This window comes from Lynx canadensis, chromosome A1 (genome assembly GCF_007474595.2).
Source record: "Lynx canadensis isolate LIC74 chromosome A1, mLynCan4.pri.v2, whole genome shotgun sequence".
In the NCBI taxonomy this organism is placed as follows: Eukaryota; Metazoa; Chordata; class Mammalia; order Carnivora; family Felidae; genus Lynx; species Lynx canadensis.
The window spans coordinates 109,238,290-109,266,010 of record NC_044303.2 but is presented as its reverse complement, the minus strand read 5'-3'; the positions used below and the strand labels follow the sequence as shown (position 1 = coordinate 109,266,010).

General features: G+C 42.9%; 1 protein-coding gene across 2 annotated transcripts in view; it reads right to left on the bottom strand.

Moving 5' to 3' along the window:
- Positions 1 to 867: 867 nt before the first annotated feature.
- LOC115515720 (solute carrier family 22 member 4) overlaps positions 868 to 27,721 on the bottom strand; it is a 41,911-nt gene continuing 15,057 nt past the window's right edge. Inside the window, exons 4-10 of one of the 2 annotated variants that reach the window (XM_030317802.1) lie at positions 19,768 to 19,939; positions 15,230 to 15,356; positions 11,150 to 11,250; positions 9,304 to 9,518; positions 6,569 to 6,751; positions 3,431 to 3,566; positions 868 to 1,300 (exon numbers count right to left, since the gene is read on the bottom strand). In XM_030317802.1, coding sequence (XP_030173662.1) covers positions 1,225 to 1,300; positions 3,431 to 3,566; positions 6,569 to 6,751; positions 9,304 to 9,518; positions 11,150 to 11,250; positions 15,230 to 15,356; positions 19,768 to 19,939 — 1,010 coding nt within the window. In that variant the 3' untranslated portion in view covers positions 868 to 1,224. The remainder of the gene's footprint in view (positions 1,301 to 3,430; positions 3,567 to 6,568; positions 6,752 to 9,303; positions 9,519 to 11,149; positions 11,251 to 15,229; positions 15,357 to 19,767; positions 19,940 to 27,721) is intronic. The other variant, XM_030317805.1, reaches the window with a different exon arrangement.

Below are 27,721 nucleotides of genomic sequence, written 5' to 3'. Positions count from 1 at the left end.
CCAAGCATCATATAAAAAACCAGAGCTACCTCCTTCTATGAGCACACCGTAGTGCTGGGGATGTCAAAGGCTCAGTTGCTTTTCACTGTGCTGCTGTCGCAGAAGCCACTTTCAGAGAAAGCATGCTGCCTCAGTCTCCAGGATTAACTCCTCGCTGTGTTATCATCTCAGCATGCCTAAAACATGCTGAGACAGAGACCTGACATTTATTTTCTGAGCTTATGATAACACATTACCCCATTAGTGACCATTATTTTTTACACTGCTCATTCATGGAACCAGATGCACCCCTGGTGAGAGAGAATGTAGCTGCATACCATGCTTAGGAAGGAATCTATTAATGGAAAGAACTGTTTTAAAAGTCTTTCCAGATTGTTGGCTTGGACAGCCTTCTTCCTGAGTGCTGATGTCTCTTGGCCATGGGGCATACAAACCATCTTTACCAATCTAACTGGTTTGTGGCTTTCCTGATTATCTGTTTACTAGCAAAATACCTTTTCAACCAGTCTTAAGAAACAGAAAGTTCAATCATGTGCCTCAAAAGATCACAACAAATACAGACCATTCAAAACACTGTGAGTTATAGCCACTGAATTTTAGCAGGGAACTGTCTTGGTTTCCTTCATAAAGGCCAACAGGTCATATGAGCCACATATCAAGGTTTCTCGATCTCTTACTGTGTTTCACTTGTAAAACACTATTAATATCTGCCATCAATTCCCCTCAAAGGATTGTATGAAATTCTCTGGATAGGAATACTGCATATAATCATTTAGTTACAGCAATGTATAGGTTCACTTCAAAAATTACTCTAATTTTGAATGTTCACTTATACACATACACACATATACTGTTATCACCTAATAGTTGTGTTAATACAAGAACATTCTTTTTATTTGAATAGTATTTGTATGTTTGAAAATGAAGGTTCATCTTTGTATGAATTTACCAGTCCTTGACCAATGCATTTTTCAAAAAAATCTTATGAACCCATTTCATTGAATTAATTAGGAAGGTGGACTATCTAGAAATGGTTTGTTTTTAAAATAAGGGGATTATCTGGAAGAGTGGCTTGGAGTTTGCTATGTGACAAGCATTTCTCAACAGCAAAGTCATCTTAGTGTTAATCCTTAGGGTTGGTCCATTTCATCAGGAAAGACTTTGGTTTCTTCATAGAGTCTTATGCATCTGTTTTTCAGGTCACCAAATGGGGTGGAAATTTTATCAGAATGAAGTTATGAGAACTTTGGGATTTTCTTCTTTCTCCGTTGAATCTCTTGTGTTTTTCCTAAGTCTGAACCTGAAAATAAGATAAGCACTAAAGAAAATTAGTCAAGACTCTTCTCCTTAAAATGCTAGAGTGATGCTGAAAAACATTTATCCAGTCAATGAACATAACTCTAGTAATAACTCAGGAGTCTAGAGTTTGTATTCTATAATTTTACAATTCTCCTCAGGAAAGGATCGAGTGGTAAACATGAAGTTCTTGGCAAGCTAAAGTTAATATTGAAATAGTCCTATCATTAGAAGAAACAACGTTTTGGGTACATTTTGTTGTACATGTTCCTTCAGGGACCAGAATCTACTCACATACAGATTTATGTTTTTCAAGGCTTGATGCTAAAGTTACTTCATCTTATGTAAACTCACAACAGCCATATGAACTATTCCTGTACAACAGACGCAAATACTGAGGTTCAGTGAAAGTTAAGTAATTTTCCCTCATTTATGCAATAGATTTGGGATTTGAAGCCAGACATTTTCACTCTAGAATCTAAACTTCTCCCACACTACCACTCATCTTTAATTGTTTGCCAGTCTGTGATATTGTATAAAGATATTTGATTTTTGTCCCTGGTTCCTGACTCAGCGCTCCTAAATCCTTTGTCATTTCCTGAGTGATAGGGGTAATAGGACTGTCTTGTCTTTTGTTCTAATGAGGCAACTCCTGGTGGGTCAGTTGATAGCTTCAGGATGGAGACTGGTCACCAGAAACACTAGGCCTTGGTTAGCAGCCTGGAACTTTCAGCCCCACCCTCCAACCTCCAAGAGAAGAGAGGGGCAACAGGTTGAATTAGTTATTGATCATGCTTATGTGATAAAACCTCCATAAAACCCTCTGAACACCGAGGTGTGGAGAGCTTCTGAATTGGTGAACATATCCATGGTCCAAAATGGCAGTGCTCCCCAGCTGCACAGGGACAGAAGGTTCCTGTACCCTGGACTCTTCTGGACCTCACCCTTTGCACCTCTTTGTACCTCACCCTTTGTACCTCACCTCTTCATCTGATTGTTCATATGTATCCTTTATAATAAACTTGAAATGGTAAGGAGAGTGTTATCCTGGTTCTGTGAATCATTCTGGACAATTACTGAATTTGAGCACAGGGGTTGTGGAAACATCAGACTCTGAAGCCAAGTTGGATAGAAGTGTGGATAATCTGGGGACCTCATATTTATCACCAGCATCTAAAGTGAGGGCAGTCCTATGGGACTGAGCTCTTAAACCTGTGGATTCTGATGGAAACTCTGGGTGGTAAGGGTTGGAATTGAATTAAATTACAGGACACCTAGTTGGGTAAGAAGTGGTTGGTATCAGGGGAAAAACTCTCATAAAATCTCACAGACAAAAAAATATATATTGAATTATTTTATTTTGTATCTCTTTATAAATATGGACAAGTATTGCTTTTCATGTATGTATCTGCCATTGAAATTTCCTTTCTGTCAACTGCTTGTTGATGACCTTTGGCATTTTTCCTACTGAGTTGTTGGTCTTTTTCTGACTGACTGCTGAGAGTTTCTTGTGTATTAGCTATATTAGCCCCAGGTACCTATTGTGTGTTGCAAATATTTTCCCCCTGGATTTTTGACCTTTGTTTTTAGTTATGGTTTCTTTTCTTGCTGTGCCAACAATTTCTAAAGTTTCACAATCAGACATAGCAATTTCTTTCCTTTATTTCTCTTTGCTTTTCATATCATATTCAGAAAGGGCTTCTCTAAGGTTATAAAAATATATATCTTTTCTTCTAGAACATTTATGATTTTACATTAATTGCTCTTCAATTTATCTTGATGTATTTTGAAGTAGGAGTCAAGTTTTTTTATTTATACAACATAGCTAGCCGAGTTCTCTAACACCTTTTACTGAATAATCTAATTTTCCTCACTGATTTTGAATAGCTACTTTTTAGCATATATTGACCTCTCATATTTTCTTGGATTTAATTCTGAACTCTATTCTATTCCAGGGATTTCTATCCTACACCAGTATCACACTGTTTTAATTACCTTTGCTTAGTAATATGCTTTATTATCTGATAGAGCTACCCTCCATTTACCACCCTTCTTTTTCAGAAACTTCCTAGCTATTCTTGCATGTTTATTCCTTCTGAGGAATTTTGGTATCAGTTTTTAAAGTTCCACTTACCCTTTCACTTTCTGCATCTGCTCTAAGGTCTCTGGTAGAGTTACTCCAAAACTTTCAGGGAGAAAGAGGGTGATGATTCCAATCAGGACAGTCAGGCTGCCCATGAGGATGTAGGGCAGAACTCTGTTGTACGCACCTGTAAGGAACAAGAACATCAATTACATATAGGGATTTTTCAGATGCTCTTGGGAATCCTTTTATCATGGTGAACAATGGTATTTGAGAGCAGTTTTAAATCTGAACATTGTCAGAAGGAAAAAGATATGTAAAATATCGCAATCACAGTTTCTCTTTGGCAGATGTCATTGCCTTCATGATTTCCATACTCATTTACCTACATGATGCTGCATAAGGTCTTTCATGCCAGTTCCATTCTCTAAGCCACTGTTTAACCATGTGTGACCCATGTTCCTTTGATGGAACTATTTGCCTACCAAGTTTTCCCCCTTACGGTGGAAGAAATTTGAGAGGAGGGATGAGAGGACATCAAGGAGAGAAAGCATATTGCAGGGACAGATACTAGCCATTATGACTGGTGTGACAAGGTGTAGCCTTTGCTTTTGCCTGCAAAAGTGGGCTGCAGTGGACAGCTAGGTCCAAAGAGCCATGAGACTCTTCTTTTTTTTTTTAATAATATTTTTTTAAGAGAGAGAGAGCATGAATGGTAGAGGGAGAGATAGAGAGAGAGAGAGAGAGAGAGAGAGAGAGAGAGAGAGAGAGAGAATCATATACAGGTTCCATGACGAACTCAGAGCCCGATGTGGGGCTCGATCTCACCGAGCCACTCAGATGCCCCTAAAGAGCCATGAAACTCTTAAAGAAAAAAAACCTAAGTAATACGTTCAATCCAATTTCAATCACTAAATGTCAGGCACCGTGAATGCATTCTGCCTGGCTTTGGTTGCTTTCTGCAACATTTGCATGTCTTGGTTTTGTATGTGATTGTATGAGCCATTCCACCTCTTCCTTATCAGGCATTCCTTGGACAGGAGAATAATAGATCCTCACCTTGCTTCCCTTCTGCATACAGAGATTACAGAGGAACAACACACCCAAGAATTTCATTTGACAGAAAACGTTAAACTTGAATCTTCTGCGAGGTGTCTATGTCACTAACAGGAGTAGCTATTGTGGAATAGAAAGCTCTGTCTTGGATTCCTCTGTTTCTTAGGCACCAGTGGTCCACCCTTTAGACCAAGTGAGCAGGGTTTGAACGTATAGGGAGGAAGAAAGGAGAAATGACACCATTCTATATAATAATGTGCTTTCTTAGGTGTTGTTCAGGGCAGCCATGTAGAGTATGTTTAAGACAAGAAAATGCTTCATTTTCTCTGTGAAGATTTAGAGTGTACCTTTCCTGAGGATTAATATATAGTCTTTGTGTGTGTGTGTGTGTGTGTGTGTGTGTGTGTGTGTTTGAACCAGTAGGTAACCAATGGATGACTAGGAAGAATAAGGAGGTATATCAACATCTCTCACCATCAGTCCTCAGTGGGATCTGACTTGGAGGGCCAGATCCTACATCCATTGAACAACCCACTGAAGCCCTCTGTCGTGTTATTCCAGATTGAGAATTTTGATTATATAAAAACTAAAATTTCCTGCATTACAAAAAAATATTATTAAGTAAAAAGTGAAGGATAAACTAGTAAAAATATTTACAACATATATACAAAGGGCTAGTTTCTTTCAATTACAAAGAGCTCTTACAAATCAAAAATAAACCATTCAAAAGATGAACAAGAGACATGAACAGTCAGGTCACTGAAAAACAGATGCAATGTCAATAGAGACACGAAAAACTGCTCAACCTTATTTATAATTAAAGAAATAGAAATGAAAGCAACAATGATATCCATTTTTCAGATAACAGATTATCAACGATTTAAAAATTGGATAATCCCCATTGTTAGTGAGGATATGGAGAAATAGACACTCTCATATACTGATAGTTGGATTGTAAATTAGTACAATGTTTAGAGGCCAGTTTGGCAATATCTGTGGAAATTTTAAATTGTTCCAACAATACATAAATCTGAATGTATGTACTTAAATGAACAAAGGGGCATAGGGGCATAGATGAATGTTCATTGTAGTATTATTTGTAATAACAAAAACCTGGAAATGACCTAAATGTCCATCCATTGAGCCTAGTTAAACACATTTTTATGCATATACATACATTAGAAGACTATATACTAACGAAAAAGAAGGTAAGAGCTATATATACTAATAAGGAAAGGTACTGTGATACAATGTTAAGTTAAAAAAGTTGTGAAACATACAAGGTATTTATACAAGGGATACAGATATGCTATTTTGAAGGGGCACATGCACCCCAATGTTTATAGCAGCGCTATCAACAATAGCCAAAGTATGGAAAGAGCCCAAATGTCCATTGATGGAAGAATGGATAAAGAAGTTGTGGTATATATACACAATGGAGTATTACTCAGCCATCAAAAAGAATGGCATCTTGCTATTTGCAACTACGTGGATGGAACTAGAGGGTATTATGCCAAGCGAAATTAGTCAGGCAGAGAAATACAAATACCATATGACTTCACTCATATGAGGACTCTAAGATACAAAACAGATGAACATAAGGGAAGGGAAGCAAAAAGAATATAAAAACAGGGAGGGGGACAAAACATAAGAAACTTAAATATGGAGAACAGAGGGTTACTGGAGGGGTTGTAGGAGGGGGGATGGGCTAAATGGGTAAGAGGCATTAAGGAATCTACTCCTGAAATCATTGTTGCACTATAGGCTAACTAATTTGGATGTAAATTTTAAAAAATAAATTAAATAAAAGGAAAAAAAAGTTGTGAAACAGTATGTACAGTTTTTTTTGTGTTTAATTTTATTTTATGTGTATGTCTGTGTATACTTTGTGTGTGTGTGTGTGTGTGTGTGTGTGTGTGTGTATGTTTTGCAATAAAAAACAACAGAAGGGCTATTCACTGAAGTGTTAATATTAGCTCCTTTTAGTTCTAGGGATGCGATTTGGGCTGCCCGAGAGTGAAGAGGTAAACTTGCCCTTTTTCCAGTAACTTTTATGCTGTTAGCATTTTTCACAATGAAAAAGTTATTCCTTTATATTTTAAAAAAAGAACAAATTGACAAGATGCATCTCACCGAGGTAAACAAAGTAGGGGGCAATGATGCTGCCCACTCTGGAGGCCATGGATGTAACCCCCACAGCCATATTCCTGACCAGGGTGGGGTAAAGCTCTGCAGTGAAGACATACAGCATGGAGAAAGCAGAGGTAATTCCGAACTTTCCTAACATCGCCAGACCAATGGACAAGAAGTTGTAATCTGGAAAAGAGACCCAGTGTAAATAGAGGTGGTGGGGATTTGGGGTGATGGTGGGGGTTCAGAGCTGACAGCCAAGAAAGAATTCTTGAAGACATCTTGGGTACAAAAAAGTGATTTTATTAAAGCATGGGGACAGGACCTGTAGGCAGAAAGAGCTACCTTGGGGTCATGAGGAGTTGCTAGTTACATATCCTCAGGTTGGGAGGGGGTTAGGGATAGAGTAAGTCTCTAAGGAATTTTGGAAGCAAGGTTTCCAGGACCTTAAGGGACTGGGTGTTGTTACGAAAATATGCCATTTATTACCATTTAGTAAAACCTGAGTCATGAAACGCTTCATATGTATATCAGGGGGCCATAAGCTTGGAGTATGATTGCCAGCATATATCTTGGGGGTGAGATAAAGGAAGTTACCAAAGGAATTTAAAAAATCTTTTTTAATGTTTATTTATTTTTGAGAGACAGAGAGAGAGCAGGAGTAGGGGAGGAACAGAGAGAAACGGAGACAGAATCAGAAGCAGGCTCCAGGCTTTGAGCTGTCAGCACAGAGTCTGATGTAGGGCTTGAACTTACTTACGAACCGTGAGATCATGAGCCGAAGATGGATACTTAACCAACTGAGCCCCCAGGTGCCCCAAGGGAATTTTTATATGTTAAAGTAGACTTACAGGACCCTGGGGTGTGGGGTGGGGCAGGAGAATGTTAAGCCAAGATTCCCTTTTGCCCCTAGCAAAGGGTCATCAATGAGGCAGCTCCTAGAGGAAGGTCACTGCTGGTTTCCAGGACTTGTCAGTGGGCAGTAGGCAGTAAGGGAATCTAATTTTTCATTTGCCTTAGCTTCCTTCATCACCATGGTAAGCACTTAAACCCCTTTCCTTTGTTCTTGGGTAGGCAGGAGTGTCTGAGGAATATCACACATATCCCATCCTGGGGTGGGTAGGTTACTGTTAGTCTGTACTTTGCCCTCAACTTGCCCTACACTCCCTCCTCAGAAGTGGTTTTAGAAGTGAGATTTTCTTAACTCAGTTGCTTTTGTTGTCCTTTTTGCTTGTTTGGGGATTGTTTTTATAGTATAAAGATATTCCTCAAGAACACTTTTTCTTTAAATATCTTTTTATTTTCTTTCTTTCTTTTTTTTTAGGAGAGCGAGAGAGAGAGAGAATGAGAGGTAGAGGGAGACAGAATCTTAAGCAGGCCCCAAGCCCAGTGTGGATCCCAACATGGGGCTCAATCTCATGACCCTGAGATCATGAACTGAGTTGAAATCAAGAGTCAGACATTCAACCAATTGAGCCCCTCAAATATCTTAATAATTAGACACAAAGGTGGAGAGTGACAGGTTGCTTCCTGTTTTTCTGTACTGTTTTTCTAGCTCATTTATTCCTTCAGCGACCTTTGTCCACTTTTATGTATAACAACAGTTTCAGAGTAAGTTGTTAGCACGCTAATATAGTTAAATTTAATCTTCAAAGGGAAGAACCAATCCTTTTTATCCTGTTAATTATTAAGAAATATATATTTCTATGTATAATACTATGTATCAATGATCTATTGATAACATTTTAATAATATGATAAAGGTTGATATAAAGAGAAAAAAGAAGCAAATGTCTTTATGTGCTCTTTAACAACTTAAAGATTACAGACCATAAAAATCACTGGCCTAAGGGTGCCTGGCTGACTCAGTCAGAAGAGCATGCAACTCTTGATCTTGGAGTCATGAGTTTAAGTCCCACTTAGAGATTACTTAAAAATAAAATTTTAAGGAGTGCCTGGGTGACTCAGTCGTTTGAGCATCTGACTCTTGATTTCAGCTCAGGTCATGATCCCTGGGTTGTGGGATTGAGCCCCACATCGGGCTCTGTGTTGACAGTGTGGTGCCTGTTTGGGATTCTGCCTCTCTCCCTCTGCCCCTCTCCCGCAGTTCATGTCCTCTCTCTCTCTCTCTCTCTCAAAATAATGAATCAAATCAAATCTTAAAAAAAAATCACTGACTTACACTGGACCTGGCAAGTACTACAAACTACAACACTGGAATATGTGCCTCACTCACATAAAAGTACCAAGAACAGTATTGTTCTTCCTCTCAGTGACTTCTGATTCTCTCAGGCTGACTCCTGTTTGGGCGGGGGGGGGGGGGGGTGGTGTTTGTTACGAACACAGGAAAATTATGTAGCTGTCTATCACTTATCTGATTGGATTGACTTATGAAGAACTTACGATCTAAAGGCTACATAACAACAGGGCACAGTGACAAATGATGAGTTTAGTCAAGGTGTGGAGCTTTTCTAGTAAGCTCTTTTTTTTAAAATTTTTTTTTAACATTTTATTTATTTTTGAGACAGGGAGAGACAGAGCATGAACAGGGGAGGGTCAGAGAGAGGGAGACACAGAATCTGAAACAGGCTCCAGGCTCTGAGCTGTCAGCACAGAGCCCGACGCGGGGCTCGAACCCACGGACTGTGAGATCATGACCTGAGCCGCAGTTGGCCGCTTAATCGACTGAGCCACCCAGGCACCCCTCTAGTAAGCTCTTAAAATTGGTTAACTTCTTACCTTCAGGTACCAGTTGAATTAAGAGAAGCACACCTCCTCCCAAGAACAGTACTCCAGCTATGATATAGCGTCTAGGCAGGGTTTGCAACAGGAGCCAGGCTGTAATGTAGGCTGGAACTTCAATCAAGGCAGAGAGGAAACAGTTCAAATAGGCATCTCCATGTAAATTAGGAGCGTTGAGAGACAGAGCAAAGTAACCCACTGAGGTAAGCATCCTGCAAAACCACAGAAAAACACAAAAGTGATGAGAGGATGACCCGAACCACTCAATAATTCCATGATGGTCAAGAAATTGTCTAGATCTTTCTGTCCTACAAGTAGCCACTAACCACATATGGCTATTTAAAAGAAAATAAGTTAAAATTAAATAAAATTATAAATTCAATTCTTCAGTCATACTTGCCACACTTCAACCCACTTAATAGCTGCATGGGGCTAGTAGTTACTAAAATGGACAACTCAGACATAAAACATTTTCATCATTGTGGAAAGTTCTATTGGATAGCCCTAGTCTAGATATACCAACATTCAACAATACCTACCCTGGTCTAATGAATTTCAAATTTCGTTATTTCCTGAACAGCTTGTGTACATCCTCATTCCCTTACAACTATAATTTGAAGAAAGATTGTCAGTCACGTCAGTGAACATAAAATCCAGATTTCATTCTTATCAAAAAGAGAAACGAAGATACATAGGTAATACTATGGGATTCACTTACGGTAAATTCCTATCAATTTATTAAAACTCACTTTGGGGAAAAGAATGAAAGTCCCCATAATGGTTCAAAGTATCACACAGTACACACCCCATATCCCGTCATTACAGTGAATTTCCACATAACTGTGAAGCTTTTCTGTGCAAAAAACAACTGCCCTTTAAAGACTCCTCTGTGCAGAAATTTGCTTATTATTGACATGACCGAAAAGCAGAGGACATTTGAAAAATGTTTTCAGGAACAATGTTGGATCTTTTTATACATATTCTACTGGGTTGGGTAGCACAAGGGCTAATGCAAAACAAAAGAAAAAATGGAACGTTATCAGTCTGAGGATTTTCGCGATGGTCGCATTTGGTAATAAGTATAATGCAGGCAAAACTAGGGACTAGTACTGGTTCAGTAGCACTCGAGATACATTTGCACCAATGACATACGCTGACATAGAAGAAGTAAGCAGGTGTAGAGTGAGGAAAGCCATGTGCTTGTGACACACTTGCTGTATCAAGGGGCATAACTCTGTCATTGATCTCTTCTAACTGCAAAACAGGATGGCCCTAAAAGCAGACTCACTGCAGTCTCTGAACCTACAATTTCTTGTGTTGCCACTGTCGGGTAGGCAGGTCTTCTTTTCTCCTTCCTCACTTCTTGGTAGATACATCATCAAATCTAGCCTACAGAGTCAATTCATTATTTCTATGCCTGAAAAATCACTGGGTAGTCTGCTATTGGCAAGGGTGAAAAGCTTATCAGAAGTCCGATGCAGTGGGGATGTTGTGACGTCACTGTTCAGCTGCCAGTCCAGCTTGGAGAAGCAGGAGCTGAATTACCCTCTCAGTCTCAGGCACCAGGAACATTAATGGTCTTCATCTCAACTACCCTAGGATTGGCAGACCCTTTCCATGCGGGCCACAGGACTGCAGACCTAAAGATTATCCCCTGTGACTTTTTTTTCAGCATCCAGTTCTGTGAATTGAATGGAGACATTTCCAAATGGCTTAGAATTCTATAATTTTTATTTTGTCTCAGGAAAACTCAGGCCATGCCCTGATGTTCCCGGTGGATTAAAGAAAATCAATTGTACACTTATGTGCTGCATGTCACATTTCTAGATCACTTGTTACTTACCACAACATCAAAGACATAATGGTAATTGTGGCAATGTTCCGAGTCCTGAACAGGCTGAGAATGAGAATTTTCTGCTGGCTTGGGAGTTTTAGTTCCTGTAGCTAAAATAATGCAAATAACCAAGAGATGAAGAGGTTAGTGAGGAAGTATCTTCAACCCTGACAGTGTGGGAAAGACCAATGCTTGTAACTCTGCTTCGCCTTGAGTATGCTCAGAAGTCTGGAATTTGAGGGGAATAAGGGCATCTACATATATGATGCTTATTCTAACACTTTAAAATACTTGTGGCCCATTTTAGACAGAAGCCTTTGAAATATGTAACATTGGCTTCACTGTCTCTTCATATAAAGCCTGATTGCTAACAGCGTTTTCTTGACTCATGGTCACATCACTGTGGTGACCTTAATCACACGGAGCTGTGATCCTTAGGACCTGTGCTCCTTAGGGCCAAGCAGCCCCTAACTGCCTTGGGGTTCATGTCTGCTTTTTATATTTTTCTTGTTGTTGTCTCAGAGTTAGAACGGATTTGGGTTGACTGAGGGACCTTGGGCAAGTGACTATTCCCCCTGAGCCTCAGTTTACTTGTATGTTAAAAAGGTATAATAATTGGGAGTTGAGAAGATTACATGAGATCATATATATGTATATAAAGCTTAGCATAGTACTTGAACCATAGTAAATACCCAATACATTTTAACTATACTTATTGCTAATACTGCATCACTGAGGAAAAGGTGCTATTTGGCTAGTGGCAATTTCTTACTGCTGTCAATGGGCTTCCCTCCTTTATTTTTAATTTAACTAAAGTGAATTTGCCATGTGTTAGGAATCTAGATAACCAAGCTCAGTGGAACTTGTAAAAAAGTTACAAGGCCCTGAGGTGGGTAATCTTTTTGGGATAAAGTGCAAGCACATAGAGTGCATGTGCAGTAAGATGCTGAGGGGCACCTGGGTGGCTCAGTCGCTTAAGCGTCTGACTTCAGCTCAGGTCATGATCTCACAGTTGGTGAGTTTGAGCCCCGTGTCAGGCTCCCTGCTGACAGCTCAGAGTCTGGAGCCTGCTTCGGATTCTGTGTCTCCTTCTCTCTCTCTCTCTGCCCCTCCCCTACTTGTGTCCCTCTCTCTCTCTCTCTCTCTCTCTCTCAAAAATAAATAAATAAACATTTTTTTAAAAAAAGATTAAAAAAAAATAAGAGGCCGAGGAAGGAGTGTGTACAATGAAGGAGTAAGACTGCCAGACTGGCCATTGTAGCAAGCGCTCCCCAAATATGAGCATCTGTCTTCCCAAGAATAACCACACTCCCTCCTGCAGTTCGCAGACATATCGCCTTTCTTCTACAGTATTTGGAGTGTGCAGCTCTAGAACATGCCCCTGGCAGTAGAACCCTGTTATCACAACAAAGCAAAGCCCCTGCATAAACTAGTGGGAACTAGAAGTCTTCAAGGGGGTTCTGGAAGTGGTGCCATGCATGGATAGGACTTGGGCACCAGGTCTATGCTAACACTTGGTGCTTTATGAAAATGCAGATCGCCAGGTCTTACCCTGGGTCTGCTGGATCTGAATAGTTCCTGTGGGCCCTGAAGCCTAGTATTCTGTATTTTTTTAAAACAATTTTTTTAATGTTTATTTATTTTTGAGAGACACGGCATGAGTGGGGAAGGGGCAGAGAGAGAGGGAGACACAGAATATGAAGAAGACTCCAGGCTCTGAGCTATCAGCACAGAGCCTCATGTGGGTCTCGAACTCATGGACCATGAGATCATGACCTGAGCCGAACTCACGGACCATGAGATCATGACCTGAGCCGAAGTCAGACATCCAAATGACTGAGCCACCCAGGCATTCCAAGGACAGTATTTTTAAAGCTCCTTGGGTGATTTTGATGACAGCCAGGTTTGGAAACCTCAGGACAAGAATATTTTTATATCCAGTGCTTGCCTCTGTATGGAGTCACCAAAATGCCTTTGAACCAGACTCGATGAGCAGGTTAAAGGTGCTTGAGAAGGAAAGCCAGAAAAGCCCCAGATCACTTTCCAAGATGATACTACTCTGTATTTTTTCCTGTCCACTGCCTCTACCATGAGATAAGAAAGCACAGTTGTGAAGAGCATGTACTTTGGCACCAGACAGCTCTAGTGAGACTTCTAGCTGTGTAATTCTAGGCAAATTACTTAACTTCTCTGTGCCTCAATTTCTTCTCCCGAAAAAAAGAGCCTAGAGTAGTATCCACGAGCTATGGCTTGAATGAACATCAAATAATTTGAATACCATGCCTGGCATCTGGTAGACTCTCCATTATCGTTCTGAGCAGGCCGCACTTGCTGACGCAGGGCTCTGTGGACCCTCCTTAAGAGGACCCCTCTCCACTGTCACCAGGAGGTGAGCAGCAGAGATGAACACTGGCTCTCTTTCCTCCAACAGGCTTGTCCAATTCAGGCTCCAAATGCCTCATGGTAGGAAGAAACAAGATGCTATCAGAAGCATGTGTTTTGACACTGGACTTTATTCTTATTTGCCTCTAACTATCTCTTGTAAGTCTGACTTCTACTACTAAACTGTAAATTCCTCAAACACAGGAATCAGATCACATATCCAATAAATATCAACAAACAACCACCACAGTCCTGAGATGCAGAAGAGTTCACTGGACACTCCCCATGTCTAATAAATTATCTAAGGCTGGGAATGAAATTCTTTTTTTTAAACATTTGTTTAATGTTTATTTTTGGAGACAGAGAGGCCGGGGGGTGGGGGTGGGAAGGGGCAGAGAGAGCAGGAGACACAGAATCTGAAGCAGGCTCCAGGCTCTGAGCTGTCAGCACAGAGCCTCATGCGGGGCTCAAACTCACAAACCATGAGATCATGACCTGAGCTGAAATCGGATGCTTAACCAACTGAGCCACCGGGGGAACAGAATTCCTGATGTGAAGAGTGAAGGATTCAGCAATCTCTGTCCCAGCAGCCCTCTGGGACCTTGGGTTCCTGGCACTGTAATTAACGCTCCAGCCATTGCCAGGACATCTGCTTCTGACAGAGGTGCCAAAGGCCAGGGACGGAGGAAGCCCTTGGGGTGGAGCAGTGGTGTGCCCACCACCCTCTGAAAGTTCTGCTTTCTGTGGAAGCCAGCAGTGCGGACTTCAATGTGGGCAGGCATACTGTTGCTGCAGCTGCTCTAGTCTTCTTTGGGTTTCCTGGGCAGACACCTACCCTTCTCCTAGCCAGGAAAGCCCTGCTCCATTCTTTCCATTCATCTAAGGGCCCCCACCCCTGGTTCAGACCTGCCTCTTCAGCTCTGAGTCTGTCTGTTCCCTTTCTCTGCTGGCACACAGCATCTACTCCTTGGATACATAAGCATTTCCTCCCTCCTGGCATCATTTATGTTTCATCTAATCTTGGTGACACTCTTAGCTACATGCTATGCTCCTTAAGCATAGGAACTGTATCTCACTTTCTCATTTTCTCTAGGACGTGGCACAGGGCATGAATGGGGACACTGCAAGTCTTCACTGACTGTCAGGAAGTGTGGCTGCCACCATGGAATATCTTTTTCGCATGGTCTCTTGCCTTCAGGGGTGAACCTTCGAGCCTTTTGGGGTGAACCCTTGAGCCTGTGCTTTCACACCTTTAGGTTCTAGACATGACACAGCAAGACTAACGGCATATACAACTTCCTCAGCAGCTTTGGTACGATTCAGAGTACAGTGGGTAAATCCTGCATGGAATTTCCCTCAACTACATTTTTTTCCACTTAATGTGGACATTTAGATTATGTGATATGCAACTGCACCAGTGGTTTGGAGCAGTACCAGTAAAAAGTTGGAAGTAAACTTGCCAAAGGAAAGGGAATTAGTATTTAATCAACACTTGTATGCTAAGCAGTTTACATACATGATCGCACCTAATTCATACACAGCATTTTGACGTGGGTTTCATCTCAGAACTTAATCATCACTATGTCTCTAAGGACTCATGCAGCACGTGGTACATAGTGGGCACTCAAAACACATCGGATTAAATTACATTCCCTGAAATCAAGAATGCATGGCTGACCTCAAGAGGGCACATCTGCAAATGTTTACCTCCATAGGATCAAAAATCACCACAGGGGCCGCTTTGTTGTTCATTTTTGCAGCTTTTTGGATGATATTTTCAGCCTCTATAAATCTTCTCTGGGATATCAACCACCGGGGAGATTCAGGAATAAACCTGGAATAAATTTTTAAGGGTTTATAATTTTTCAGAATAGCAAGCTTTCATAGTGTTCACCACAAGTTCCCCCCAAATGATTTTTATTTTGTGAAATTGTAGTGTGCCTGTTTAAAGGAAATCAGGAAGGGGGGCACCTCATAAGATTTCCATTGATAATAGGAATAAACAAAAGCACCTCCAAGTTTCAAAGTCTTGATCAAACCATAAGACCAATCATCATCAGTTGGACTTGAAGCCAGGACCAGACCATAAGGAGTAACATTAACTGTGGGTGCGTGTAAGCCAGGGCAGTAGGAGAAAGTCATCTCAAATGTAATAGCCAGGGTGGGTCATAAAAGAAACACAATCTAGTGTCTTTTTAGTGTCTCCATCCCTTGAAGAATTCCTGGGGCCCCAGCTGACGAAGCTCAAAAGTTTATCAGGTAAAGAGTGGCCAAGGCATCTGTGCTTTCTGGGCTCTTCTTACAGTCAGAGGAGAAGATGTACATATGGACACCCTCCGATGGGCTATCCCTGTGGCTCTCAACAGACTCCCAGGCCAGTGAGTAACCAAACCAGTTTTTGGGAGAGAGTCAATGTTATCTTTTTTTTTTTTAACCATCTAGAAACTTTTTTTATTACACACACTTGACTTCTATTCTTTCCTAATTTTTCTATTTTTTCTATTTCTATTTATTTTTTCATACTTATATTTATTTATATTTTCTATTCTTTTCTACTTTTTATTTCTCAAAATCTCTTAGCCATTCTTCTGCCATTCTTCTCTTGTTTTTCTCACCTATTTGTCAGTACTCAGTTATCCCAGAAAATAAATCACATGTAGCAGGTATAGGGGCCTCCTATAATTACATGTGCCCCTCTAAAGCCTCAATAGGAATTAATCTCAGAGCAAAACACAACTTATCAAATGGTCAACCCTCAGCCTCCTCCCCCCGCCTATTAGCACATGAGTTGAAAAATGAACCCAGTTTATATTTTTTGGAATCTACTCTTAGTTGGTCCCTGTAGCAACTGTGATGTTAGGGCACTGACCTTCAGTAATTGACCTGTGCTGTCCAAGAGAACTTTCTGCAGTGTTCTATAGCTGTTTTGTTCAATATAGTAGCCAATAACCACATGTTGTTGAGCTAGTGTAACTAGTGTGACTGAGGAAATGAATTTTTAATTTTATTTACTTTTAATTAATTTTAATTTACATAGCTGCATGTGGCTAGTGGCTACTGTGTTAGTGCAGAATTTGAGGCCTTACTTCCCAGCCACTGTATACTTCATGTATATATACATGTATGCTTTACTTCTGATTCTGAGCAATGTCTTTCCCCCACTAGGTTGTTCTTAGAAATACTCTACCTTTCCTTCCACAGGCTTTCAGGGCCATCATTGACCTCAAGTTCCTAATGTTTAGTCAGCTAGATATTAAAAAGCTTCTATTGGTTCTTCAAGTTGCATCTATTGGCTCTTTCTCACCCCCTATACACATACTCCATTCATACCTGTAGTCACTTCTTGCCAAACCTTTTTAAAAATAATTTTTTTAACATTTATTCATTTTTAAGAGACAAAGAGAGACAGAGCACAAGTTGGGGAGGGCAGAGAGAGAGAGAGACACACAGAACCCAAAGCAGGGTCCAGGCTCTGAGCTGTCAGCACAGAGCCTGACGTGGGGCTTGAACCCACGAACCGTGAGATCAAGATCTGAGCCGAAGTCAGATGCTCAACCAACTGAGCCACCCAGGTGCCCCTTGCTAAACCTTTTAAAGGGAACTTGGGACAGGGGTGGCTGGGTGGCTCAGTTGGCGACTCTTGATTTCGGCTCAGGTCGTGATCTCACAGTTTGTGAGATCAAGTCCCACGTCGGGCTCTGTGCTGACAGCACAGAACCTGCTTGAGATTCTCTCTCTCCCTCTTTCTCTGCCCCTCCCCTGGTCGTGTGTGCCCCCCCCACCCCTGTCTCTCTCTCTCTCTCTCTAAATAAATAAGTAAACATAAACAAACAAACAAACAAAAAAGGAACCTGGGACATAAAAAATTCCCCAGACTACCTGCAGGGCTCTGCATGGGTTTACTCCCATTTCCAGGCCACCATACTCAGGGCTGCTGTGATCTCTATTTTTGGATTGCCATGGCTTTTTACTGCATGGAGAATTAAGTCTAGCTGATTATTTCAAAATTTAATGGAGTACCATATGAGGTTATACACCGTAGCCTCTCTAGGTATTGAATTCAAGTTGAACAGGGGAAGAGCATTGCTAGAGAGTCTCTATCATACATTGAGCAGACAGCAGGAAGTGCAGCAGCCCTAACCTGACCCCCCAATCACCCCAACCCCCCCCAGACTGATGAGTATGGCTTCCGGAAGTCCCACCCTCAGGGATGAGGCATTCATAAGAAAGCTATTCTGTTTTTATAGGGGAATGATAAGACTGTTGTTAAACTTTCAGCATACGCACTCAGCTTTGTAGTGCTGGCCCGGGGCTGCCTTCTGTCTAGGGCAGTCCTGTCCCTGGTACAGTGTGCCCACAGCCGGGAGCGCTCATGGGTCAGCCCATGGGCAACCAACAGAAGCAAGAACTCTCCTTAGGGCAAGAGTAATGCAGCTCCTCATGGGATGGACCTCCTCAGCTGGAAACCGAAGGGGCTGACCTACCAGAGTGGTTCCTTGCTGCAGTATCTGAGCCTGAGGCAAAGGTCCAAGCCCCAGAAATTAAAATCCATACTAATCTCTAATGGTCAGTCAGGGCCCTTCTATTTTTATTCTCTCTCTCTCTCTCTCTCTCTCTCTCTCTCTCTCTCTCTCTCATAGGAGCACATACCAATAACATATTATTATACCATATTTTAGAAATACTGGTGTCTTATGCCAAAACAGCAACCAGGAATCATAGATTATTAACATCATTTGTGTGAAGAGGCAGAAAATAACCTTTGAATAATCTTGTCTCATGTCTTGAGAGAATCTCTGGTCACCACCATCTCTTATAATAAATTCAGTTAGCAAGGGAATTATGGAAACAGAGACAGAAGATGTGATGAAGGTAATGTTGATGATAATGATGATGCTGGCTCTCATTCCAGGAAATTGCCCTTCTCTTGTAAATCTGGGGTGCTTCCTTGGAGACAGAGCTCTGTAGTTAATGGTCTGTCCTTATTTCCCATAAGCTTTCCTGACCCTCAGACTGAGTACCAGAAGAAACCTCCAAATCAGAATAGTAGCTAACCTTGAAAACAGTGTCTCTCAAATTCCAGAGAAGTAAGGAAAAAAAGTGCTTTCTCCTCCCAGGCACATGTATGCCAAGAATTTACACTGAAAAACATAGCAGTCTTAGAGGTGATAAAAAGACAGTAGCTTGGAGTGGTCCAACCTGAGCTATCCAGTCCAAGGAGGCCAAAATGTGCTGTCAGTCTGTATGGCTGTCTAACAATTGCAGGAAGATAAAAGACCTTCTGGCAACTTCCTAGGCTGTGTCCACAGGACAGGGAAACCATAAGAGCTAGTCTAAACCATGAGTTTTTAAAACTGGTCAAAGAAACTTTCATTGTGTGTAAGCAGGTACAGATCAAGCAGTTTGGTAAAACCTGTCACTGCGGGGAGATTTGATATTGATAACCTGAAACCAAACCAAGAAGGATTAACGAGAGAGAGAGAGAGACCCACCAGTAGAAGAAATCCCCTTTCCTCTTGCTTAAATATGGGGGGAGGGAACCCAAAATACAAAGAAATGGGGGAATCCCCCAAAAGAGGGTGCAACTGGAACCTTATTCCATGATTCTAATCTCTTCTCTCACCTGAAATTTCCCACATAATCATGTTGGGTGAAACTGGGAACCAGTATCTCCAAACTTGGTTATTCCCACACCAATGTGTCAAAATTGGGTGGCAGGATTATGGAAGGAGAGAACATTTCTCTAACAACTTATTAAACGAAAGTAATTCTTTCGCCCTTCAAGACAAAGCAGATAAATAGGAGCAACCTACATGTTAATCACCTTGTGATAGAGAAGCCTGAGGAAATGACACTAGATGAATCCATAAGGAGAAAGAGATTTCCTAGAGACAGAACAGTGTGGAAAGAGCAGGGTGGGACAGAGTTGGAAATAACAGAACCCCACAGTAACAACTCCACAAGCAACATCAACAACCAACATCAAGTTGGGTGAGCCTGTGGGGGGAAGCCTGTGTGTGGGGGGGCGTTTCCTGAGAACTGTGCTTTTCGGGGACCATGGAGAATCAAACCCCAGCACACAGGCCCACCCACAGCGAGGCAGACACTCTACGGGCTCCGAAACCCCAGCCTCAGCCAGCCGCGCTGAGGTCACGCAAGCCCACGCGAGGAGGATCCACACCAGGCTCTGGCTCCAGGCATGCTGGCCCGCAGCAGGGGGCTGTCTGGGACCGAGCCACACTCACCACCACAGGGGGATGCACAGCACCCCCGGCACCGTCAGCGCCAGCAGCAGCATCCGCCAGTCTCTGATGAAGTAAGCAAACAGTGGCAGCAGCATGTAGCCAACTGCAAAAAATGTGCACACTCCTAACGTAGAGAATATAATACGAACTGACTTGCCAAGAATTTCAGTTCCTGTTCAAAACAAGGGAGGAGTATTAGCATTTTAACTCACTTTAATATTTGCTGTTTTACATCAATTACCTGGCAGTTAGAGTTCAAACTGTAATTACTTGGAAAAGGGAAGTGGCACTTGTTTGCCGTGTGGCCCAGAGGAGGCATGATCAGGGTGAAGGAAAGCAGGAAGTGACCCAAGACTTGTCACCTTAGAGAAGGATGAGTTTTCATGAGATTTTAAAGGAGCCATAGATTTATCTTTTGAAGGCCATCTCATGTCACAGAAATATCATGCCCAGCCCTGAGGGGTAATCTCTTCTGAGAAGGCCACATTTCCAAAATGAGTGCCCCAGGTTGAGGAGCCGACAGGGTGCTCCAGGAGACAGTCGGGGCTCTTCTGGAGGTCTCTGTGGAGTCGTGATGCATGGAGCCTTTCCCAGAGTTCTGCACTATAAACAGACACGGGGTCCTGGGCAACAGTGGGAAGTTCATAGTTAACTGAGTCGCATTAGGACACCTTTAGCCACCCTTGAGCCCTGGGAAGTGATAAATAGGGTCCAGCTGGCTCCTGAGGTACATAGGGAAGGTTCCAACATCCAGGGCTGAATTCCCCGCAGCCACACTGTGTCCAGAGATCAGCCCCAGGCAGAAATAGTCTATTCAGACCATGGAAAGAAAAGAAGCAGCTGATTTGCTGGCCCAGCAGGTGACAGGCAGCTCTACAGCTGGCCACACACCCAGGGAACTTCATGGAGCCTCCCCAGAACGCCACAAAGGGCCAAGACTGCTTGGCGTTGGGCCCTAGTTTGGGGAGAGGACACACAGGTGGCTGTTGGCTCTTGCTGTGCTCAGTGCCACAGGTCTTCCAGAGACATTGCCTGCCTCTTGGAGCTCTCAGTTGATATGGGGGAGTCTGAGAAGAAGCTCCTTCTGTTGTCACAGAGTTCCAGGCCCTTTCCGGAGTCCACTCTTGGTCCTCTGCCCCGAGGCAGAGATCTGGCCAATGGCAACGGCTCTGCCTTTTATTTGAGATCTGCCCACCACTGCAGAAAAGTAACCCAGGAAACACAAAACAGCATTCAAAGGACCATTCAGGCTTGTCTTTAAAGAGATATTTTCTCAGATGTGTTGATATGCCCTGAGCCCAGGCTAAGGAATTAAGGGCTAATTCCAGAGAAGCAGTACAATTACTACTGTTGACCCTTGAGCAATGGGTTTGAATTCCATGGGTCCACATACACAAGGTTTTTGTTTTTTGTTTTGTTTTTGTTTTAGTAAATAAGTATGGTACTGTAAATATATTTCTCTTCCTTATGATTTTCATAATAACATTTTCTTTTTTCTAGCTAACTTTATTATAAGAATACAGTAATAATATATTCAACATAAAAAATATGTTAATTGTGGGGCCGCTGGGTGGCTCAGTCAGTTGAGCATCCGACTTCAACTCAGGTCATGACCTCACGGTTAGTGAGTTCGAGCCCCACTTCGGGCTCTGTGCTGACAGCTCAGAGCCTGGAGCCTGATTCGGATTCTGTGTCTCCCTCTCTTTCTGCCCCTCCTCCACTCATGCTCTGTCTCTCTCTCAAAAATAAATAAACATTAAAAAAATACATATGTTAATTGACTGTGTATGTTATCAGTAAGGCTTCTGATCAATGGTAGGCTCTTAGTAGTTAAGTGTTGGCGAAGTCAAAAGTAATACATGGGATTTTCGACTGTGTGGGTGAAGGAGGGGTCAGTACCCCAACCCCCTTGCTCATGGGTCAATTGTATTTGGCTAGTTTCCCATTCTCACCACTTGTTCCTTATCCCCAACCCATTTCTTCCTCAGCATGACTTAGAGGTTTGCCTCAGTGGTACCCTCTTGAACACCCATTGCTAAAAAGCAGACTGTTAGAAATGTGCGCCTCTCACATCCCAGACTGTGGGCAACAGCCCTAACCACCTGGGGCCTGTTATAGCCTCTCAACTAATTTCCAAAAATAGGGCCTAACTTCTCTGAAGATCATGAGTGTTAATTTCAGGTATTTTCTTACCTCGCTAAGGACCCTCCTACCACTCCATAGGCAGACTCACCATGCCATGTTTCTAAACACTTCGGCTGTAATTATTGTGATGTGAGAATGGATAGGGGGTGCTTCATTCCTAAGCAGAGATTCAGAAGTGAAGCAGCAGAGGATTTGGTTGTGGAAAAGAGAAAGTGCACAGGACCAAGGGAGAATCTTGCAGAATTGTGAAGCAAGGGAGCTCCCCCATACTTCCACGATCCTGATAAGAAAGAGAAGTGACACCACTGGGTTCCTGGATAATCTCTGTCACTAAGCTCGAGTGTCAGGGCAGAACAGAGTTGTTCTGACTTTGCAGAGTACCCATGGGAGACAGAGCTTTTTAAATCTACCACTCTGCCTTTCTGTGGAGCCACATGGATGGCATGAACCTGAAGAGTTCCTTATTAGCACGACTTCCTGCTCTGTGACTTTTAGACCATCACCCCTCTGCAAACATTATCATTGTCCTCATCATCACCATCATCTTCACACTAGCATTTATTTTGAGCCGGCACTTTGAGTCAGGTTCTAGACTAAGTGTTTACTCTATTATCTCTTTGAAGCATCACAATAATTGTGCAAAAATGAATATTACTTCTGTTTTACATATAATCAGCTGAGACTTAAACAGCTGAAGCAAATGGTCTCACTTCACACCATGTATAAAAAATCACCTGGGGGCAAAGCCTGGGCCTTCTCAACCAGTTCTTCACCTGAGACTCCTAAAGGAGACATTCATGGGAGATGGGTCAGGCCATGGTCTCCGTTCAAGAAGTGAGGATTTGTGTTTTCCCTTCCTGGGCTGGTCTTTGAACCAACTGGAGGCCAACCAGCCCTTTCAGAGGAACGCTAAGAGAGGAGCCTTGATTCCTGCAGAACTTTCACAGGCTGTAGCTGCCCCACAGGTGACAGCAGTGACTTCTGGTTCTCCTGGCTGGGAATGCCTCTCCTGGCCTTGTTTACACCCTAGGTTTTTGCTTCTAGTTGGTTTTGGTCTAGTTGGTTCTTGGAGTGTCTCTTGGAAGTAAGACTCTGTCATCTAAGCCAGAAGGGCCTGTCCTGGCCAGGAGTGTTTGCCTTTTGCCTGTCACTACCCCCTGAATCTAAGTACTCTCTCCAAGAGGGTACTCTGTCCAAGTGGGTGACTCAGGGAGGGTCAGGCTCACTTCTGCATTGATCAAGGCCCTTCTGTGGGAGTCATCCCAGGAACCACTGAATCCATTCCACATGGAGGCAGGACATGCTCTTCCATGAATGACTAACACAGGCCTGTGGCAGACCCCAGCTCAAGAAATAAGGTGGGGCAGTTGCCAGAATCAGAAGTAGGAGGCAGGGGCCCCTGGGTTGTGAGTACAGAAACCATATGCAGAGTGGCACCTGCAGAAAGCCTGGGCTCCTTGACACTCGCTTACTACTATAGTAACTTTGATAAGTCCTACTTCATGGAGTTCTTATTACAAGGACTGAGATACTGTGTGTAAAGTGCCTAGTAGAGCATCTGGCATATGACAGGTTCTCAGGAATAGCTAATTCTTTTATCCTTGTCAAACAATTGAAATATGCTGGATGTCAGAGGAATGATGGGAAGTACGGTGCCTTTGACCAAGAGGTCAGACAGTAGAACCTCTCTTTGCTCCCTGGAAAATACTCAGAATTCTCCTCAAATTAACAGATATCCCCCTACTCAGGGCTACTTCTCTCCCTTCTATGAACCTAAAGAGATCATTCTAGTTAAAAGTAACATTTCCTATCTCTGCATATATCCAGCATATAGCCACCCCTACCTCACCCATGTCTCATGTCCTCAGTAACAACTGCATTGACTGCCTCTGTTGACCAGATGTAAACTCCTTGAGAACAGACAAGCGTGAGTCCTTGCTCCTCCCTGGGTCCCTCCAGATCTTTCTTCACATGATGCAGTGCAAAAAAGGGGTGACAACAAATTTCTGCATCTTTTTAATGTATTTATATCCCATCTCATCCCTTGAAGTCTTTGAGGTAGCTAATAATTTGAATACAATAAGAAAATGGTAACATTAAAGTAAAATACAAAGAAAGGTAAAAGTTATCCCTCGGAGAAAAGAACAAAAAATATGCAACTGATCACTTTGAAAAACACTATGGCACTTCCTTAAACGGTTAAACATAAAATTATTACCATATGACCTGGCAATTCCACTCCTAGGTATATATACAGGAGAACTGAAAAACACATATCCACAAAAAACTCTGTACTCATATGTTTGATAGCAGCATTCTTTTTGATAACCAAAAAGTGGAAACAACTGAGACGCCCATCAACTGATGTATGGATGAACAAGATGTAGTAAATCACTCAATGGAATAATGATTCATGCTATAGCATGGACCAACCTTGAAAACATCAAGTGAAGCAAGTCAGTCACAAAGGTCACATATTGTATGATTCCACTTATCTGAAATGTTCAGAATAGATAAATCCATATGGACAGAAAGTAGATCAGTGGTTGCCAAGGGCTAGGAAAAGAGGAAAATGGGGAGTCCCTGCTAATGGGTACAGAGTTTGGGGGGAGGTGATGAAAAAGTCCTGGAGTTAGAAAGAGCTGATGGTTGTACAACTTTGTGAATATAGTAATAACCACTAAAATACACATTTTAGGGGCACCTGGGTGTCTCAGTAGGTTAAGCATCCAACTTGAGCTCAGGTCATGATCTTGTGGTTCACGAGATCGAGCCCCATGTTGTGCTCTGTACTGACAGCTCAGAGCTTGGAGCCTGCTTCTGATTCTGTGTCTCCCTCTTTCTCTACTCCTCGCCTGCTCATGCTCTGTCTCTCTCTTTTTCTCTCTCTCTCAAAAATAAAATAAACACTAAAAAGTTTTAAATACACATTTTAAAAGAGTGCATAGTATGGTACGCAAATGACACCTTAATTTAAAAACAATTTAGGGGTGCCTGAGTGGCTCAGCTAAGTGTCTGACTTCTGCTCAGGTCATGATCTTGTGGTTCGTGAGTTCGAGCCCTGCGTCAGGCTCTCTGCCATCGTCAGCACAAAGCCTGCTTTGGAACCTCTGTCCCTCTCCTTCTCTGCCCCTGCCCAGCTTGTGTGGGCACGCACGCTTTCTCTTTCTCTCTCTCTCTCTCTCTCAAAAAAAAAAAAAAAAAAAAAAAACAAAAACCTATTTTAAAAATATGTGGCTAAAAAAGACTGCACAATTGATATAGTGAAATTTCAATTTTGCCTGAGCTTTCTGGTAGCCAGAGTTATAAAGGAAGATGCCATCAGTTACATACTTATGAAAAGGAAAAACACATGTAGACACCAGAGGAAGCAGAGTTTTAAATCGTTCGGCATGCTGGCACAAATATTGCATAGGAGGTTGAAGTTAGGAGTACTAGGAAAATACTGAATTAATGGATTTGTCAAGACAGGAAGGCAGTTAACTGTGCAAAATAAATTTGGACAGGTAGTGATGAGGGATAAAGGAGGAGCCTGTGGCATTTTACCCAGAAGGCTGTGGACGGCTTGAAGGCATAACTTCTGGGAAACAGTGGGAGACGGTGGGGGGCAGCTGGAGTGTAGAAAGGGTCAGTGTCATTGGTCCTGAGTGGTCATTTCCTCCTAAACTAGCATGGTTGTGGCAGTGCCCTCACTTCCAGGGGTATCCACTTCATGTTCCTTTGGCTAGCATCATTCCTTCCCTTCCTTTTCTTGTCTCCTGAGATTCTGCCAGGTTTTACAATTTTTAAAAGGTCCACTTCTGCATCGTTTTGAGAACGGGAGTAATTCAGCTTCCTGAATTAACGTGAAGCCTCTTAAAATGAGATTATCATCACAGAGTCTTGCCAGTCCTTCCCTAGAGCCAGAGGGCAAAAAAGAAGGCCCAGACCCCAAACTTCAGTTTATTTTACTTGAAACCCGGAATTCGCTGTTTTAGCCCTGGAACACTAGAGAGCGCCGCTGTGCTGCAGGAGAAGCCAGCCTCCACCAAGTGCTCACACTCCACGCCAACCATGCCACCCGGCCGGCCCCAGGCACTGACACGAGTCCGCTGCTCCAGGGGGCACATTAGTTTTCAGTGATGTTCTTAAATGTGCATCCAGAGAACCCAACAAAAAGAGTCTCATACGAGGATACAAAAGTCGGCAGTTTCCTGCAAGTGCAATGAAAGCTCGATAGCCAAGGAGGCTCTGGGACCCAGGTGGATGGATGGGGAGCCTGTTGCACCCACCATCCAGCTCACTGATTGCTGGCTTGTACATGTGGGCTCTGATTGATTGTACATGATCTTACTTTCCCCTTGGCCCTGTCACTTCTCTTACACGGGGACCAGGGAGGGGAGTAGGTTGTAGTGTCAGGGCCAACTGGGCAGGATTTCCCTGTGGGATGCTCTTCCAGCCTCATCCACTCACACAGGGGAGGTTCCAAGGCTCCAGAAGCATCCTACGCCCCTGGAAAGGCAGGACTCAATATTGGCCGTTCAGTAGAACCTGGGGGACACCAGGTCTGGGACAAACCCCACCTGGCTCCCAATCCCAATGATAGGGTTTCTCTGGCTTCACCATGATTTTCTGCCCTTCCCTTTTAGATGGTCTTTTAGGCCCTCCTTAAAGGAGTCTGCCAATCTCAGGCAGAATCATCTGCTTTGGGAGACCTGTTTAGTCTCTGGTATGTGTCTGGCCCAAGTATAGCCACAAATTGGGTTTTTTGGACCTAGGGAGGATCACCCCTAGGAAGATGGATTCTGGGAGATTTTGCCCATGAGAACAAATAGGCTTTATTCAAGAGCCCTGTGTCCTTGCAGCCATGAAGCATTAGGAGGTTGCAATTTCATCCTAAATTCCTCCAATTTCTCATTTCTAGCACTACTGGCCTGAAGCTGTGTGTCCTCTACACAAAGGACCTTCTTTAAGAACACCTGGCTCTTGGGGCACCTGGGTGGCTCAGTCAGTTAAGCATCCAACTTCAGTTCAGGTCATGATCTCACGGTTCGTGAGTTCAAGCCCTGTATCGGGCTCTGTGCTGACAGCTCTGAGCCTAGGGCCTGCTTTGGATTTTGTGTCTCCCTCTCCCTCTGCCCCTCCCCTGCTCACACTGTCTATCTGTCTGTCTGTCTTAAAAAAAAAAAAAGAACATCTGGCTCCCTTCTTTCCCCACAAGGAAGAGGGAGGCCCCCCTCCTGCTGGGGCCTGCTGAAGAGGGTGCTAACTGCCAGGACCATGTGGCTCCAGCATGCTCTTCCCTTCCCCCATCTTCAGATACCTTGGCTGTGGGAGCTCTTCACAAATCATTAAAGGAGTGGAATGTGAGCAATTCCATCTTAACAACCTCACAGAGAGTGTACACGTCCTCAACTAAGAGAGCATAGCATCTCCAAATCCAGGGAGTCATTCAGATTCTTAAAAGCAATCAGACTCCATCTTACCAGACGCAGCAGGAAGAATTGTTAGACTTACATTAAAAGGGCATGTTAATAATTACACTGTGACAATAGGGGCAAACTGGGTCAGCAATGAATCAACAAGGATATATTGTCAGCCTAGAGATTATAGGAACTGTTGTCTATTGTTCCAGAAGGGCCCCTCATTTCCCCTTCTCTCAGCTGGTCAGAGTCAGCAGGTGGGCTCAGAGAGCATGTTGGGGTGCTTGCTCTCATGGGTGACCCTGGTCAGCCTGCTTGGAGCTCACCTCACTTCCTCTCAGGAAATGCTGGTGAGGGCCCTGGGGTCCTCCTCATGTCTTTTAGTTTGTGTGTCCCACTCAGCAGCC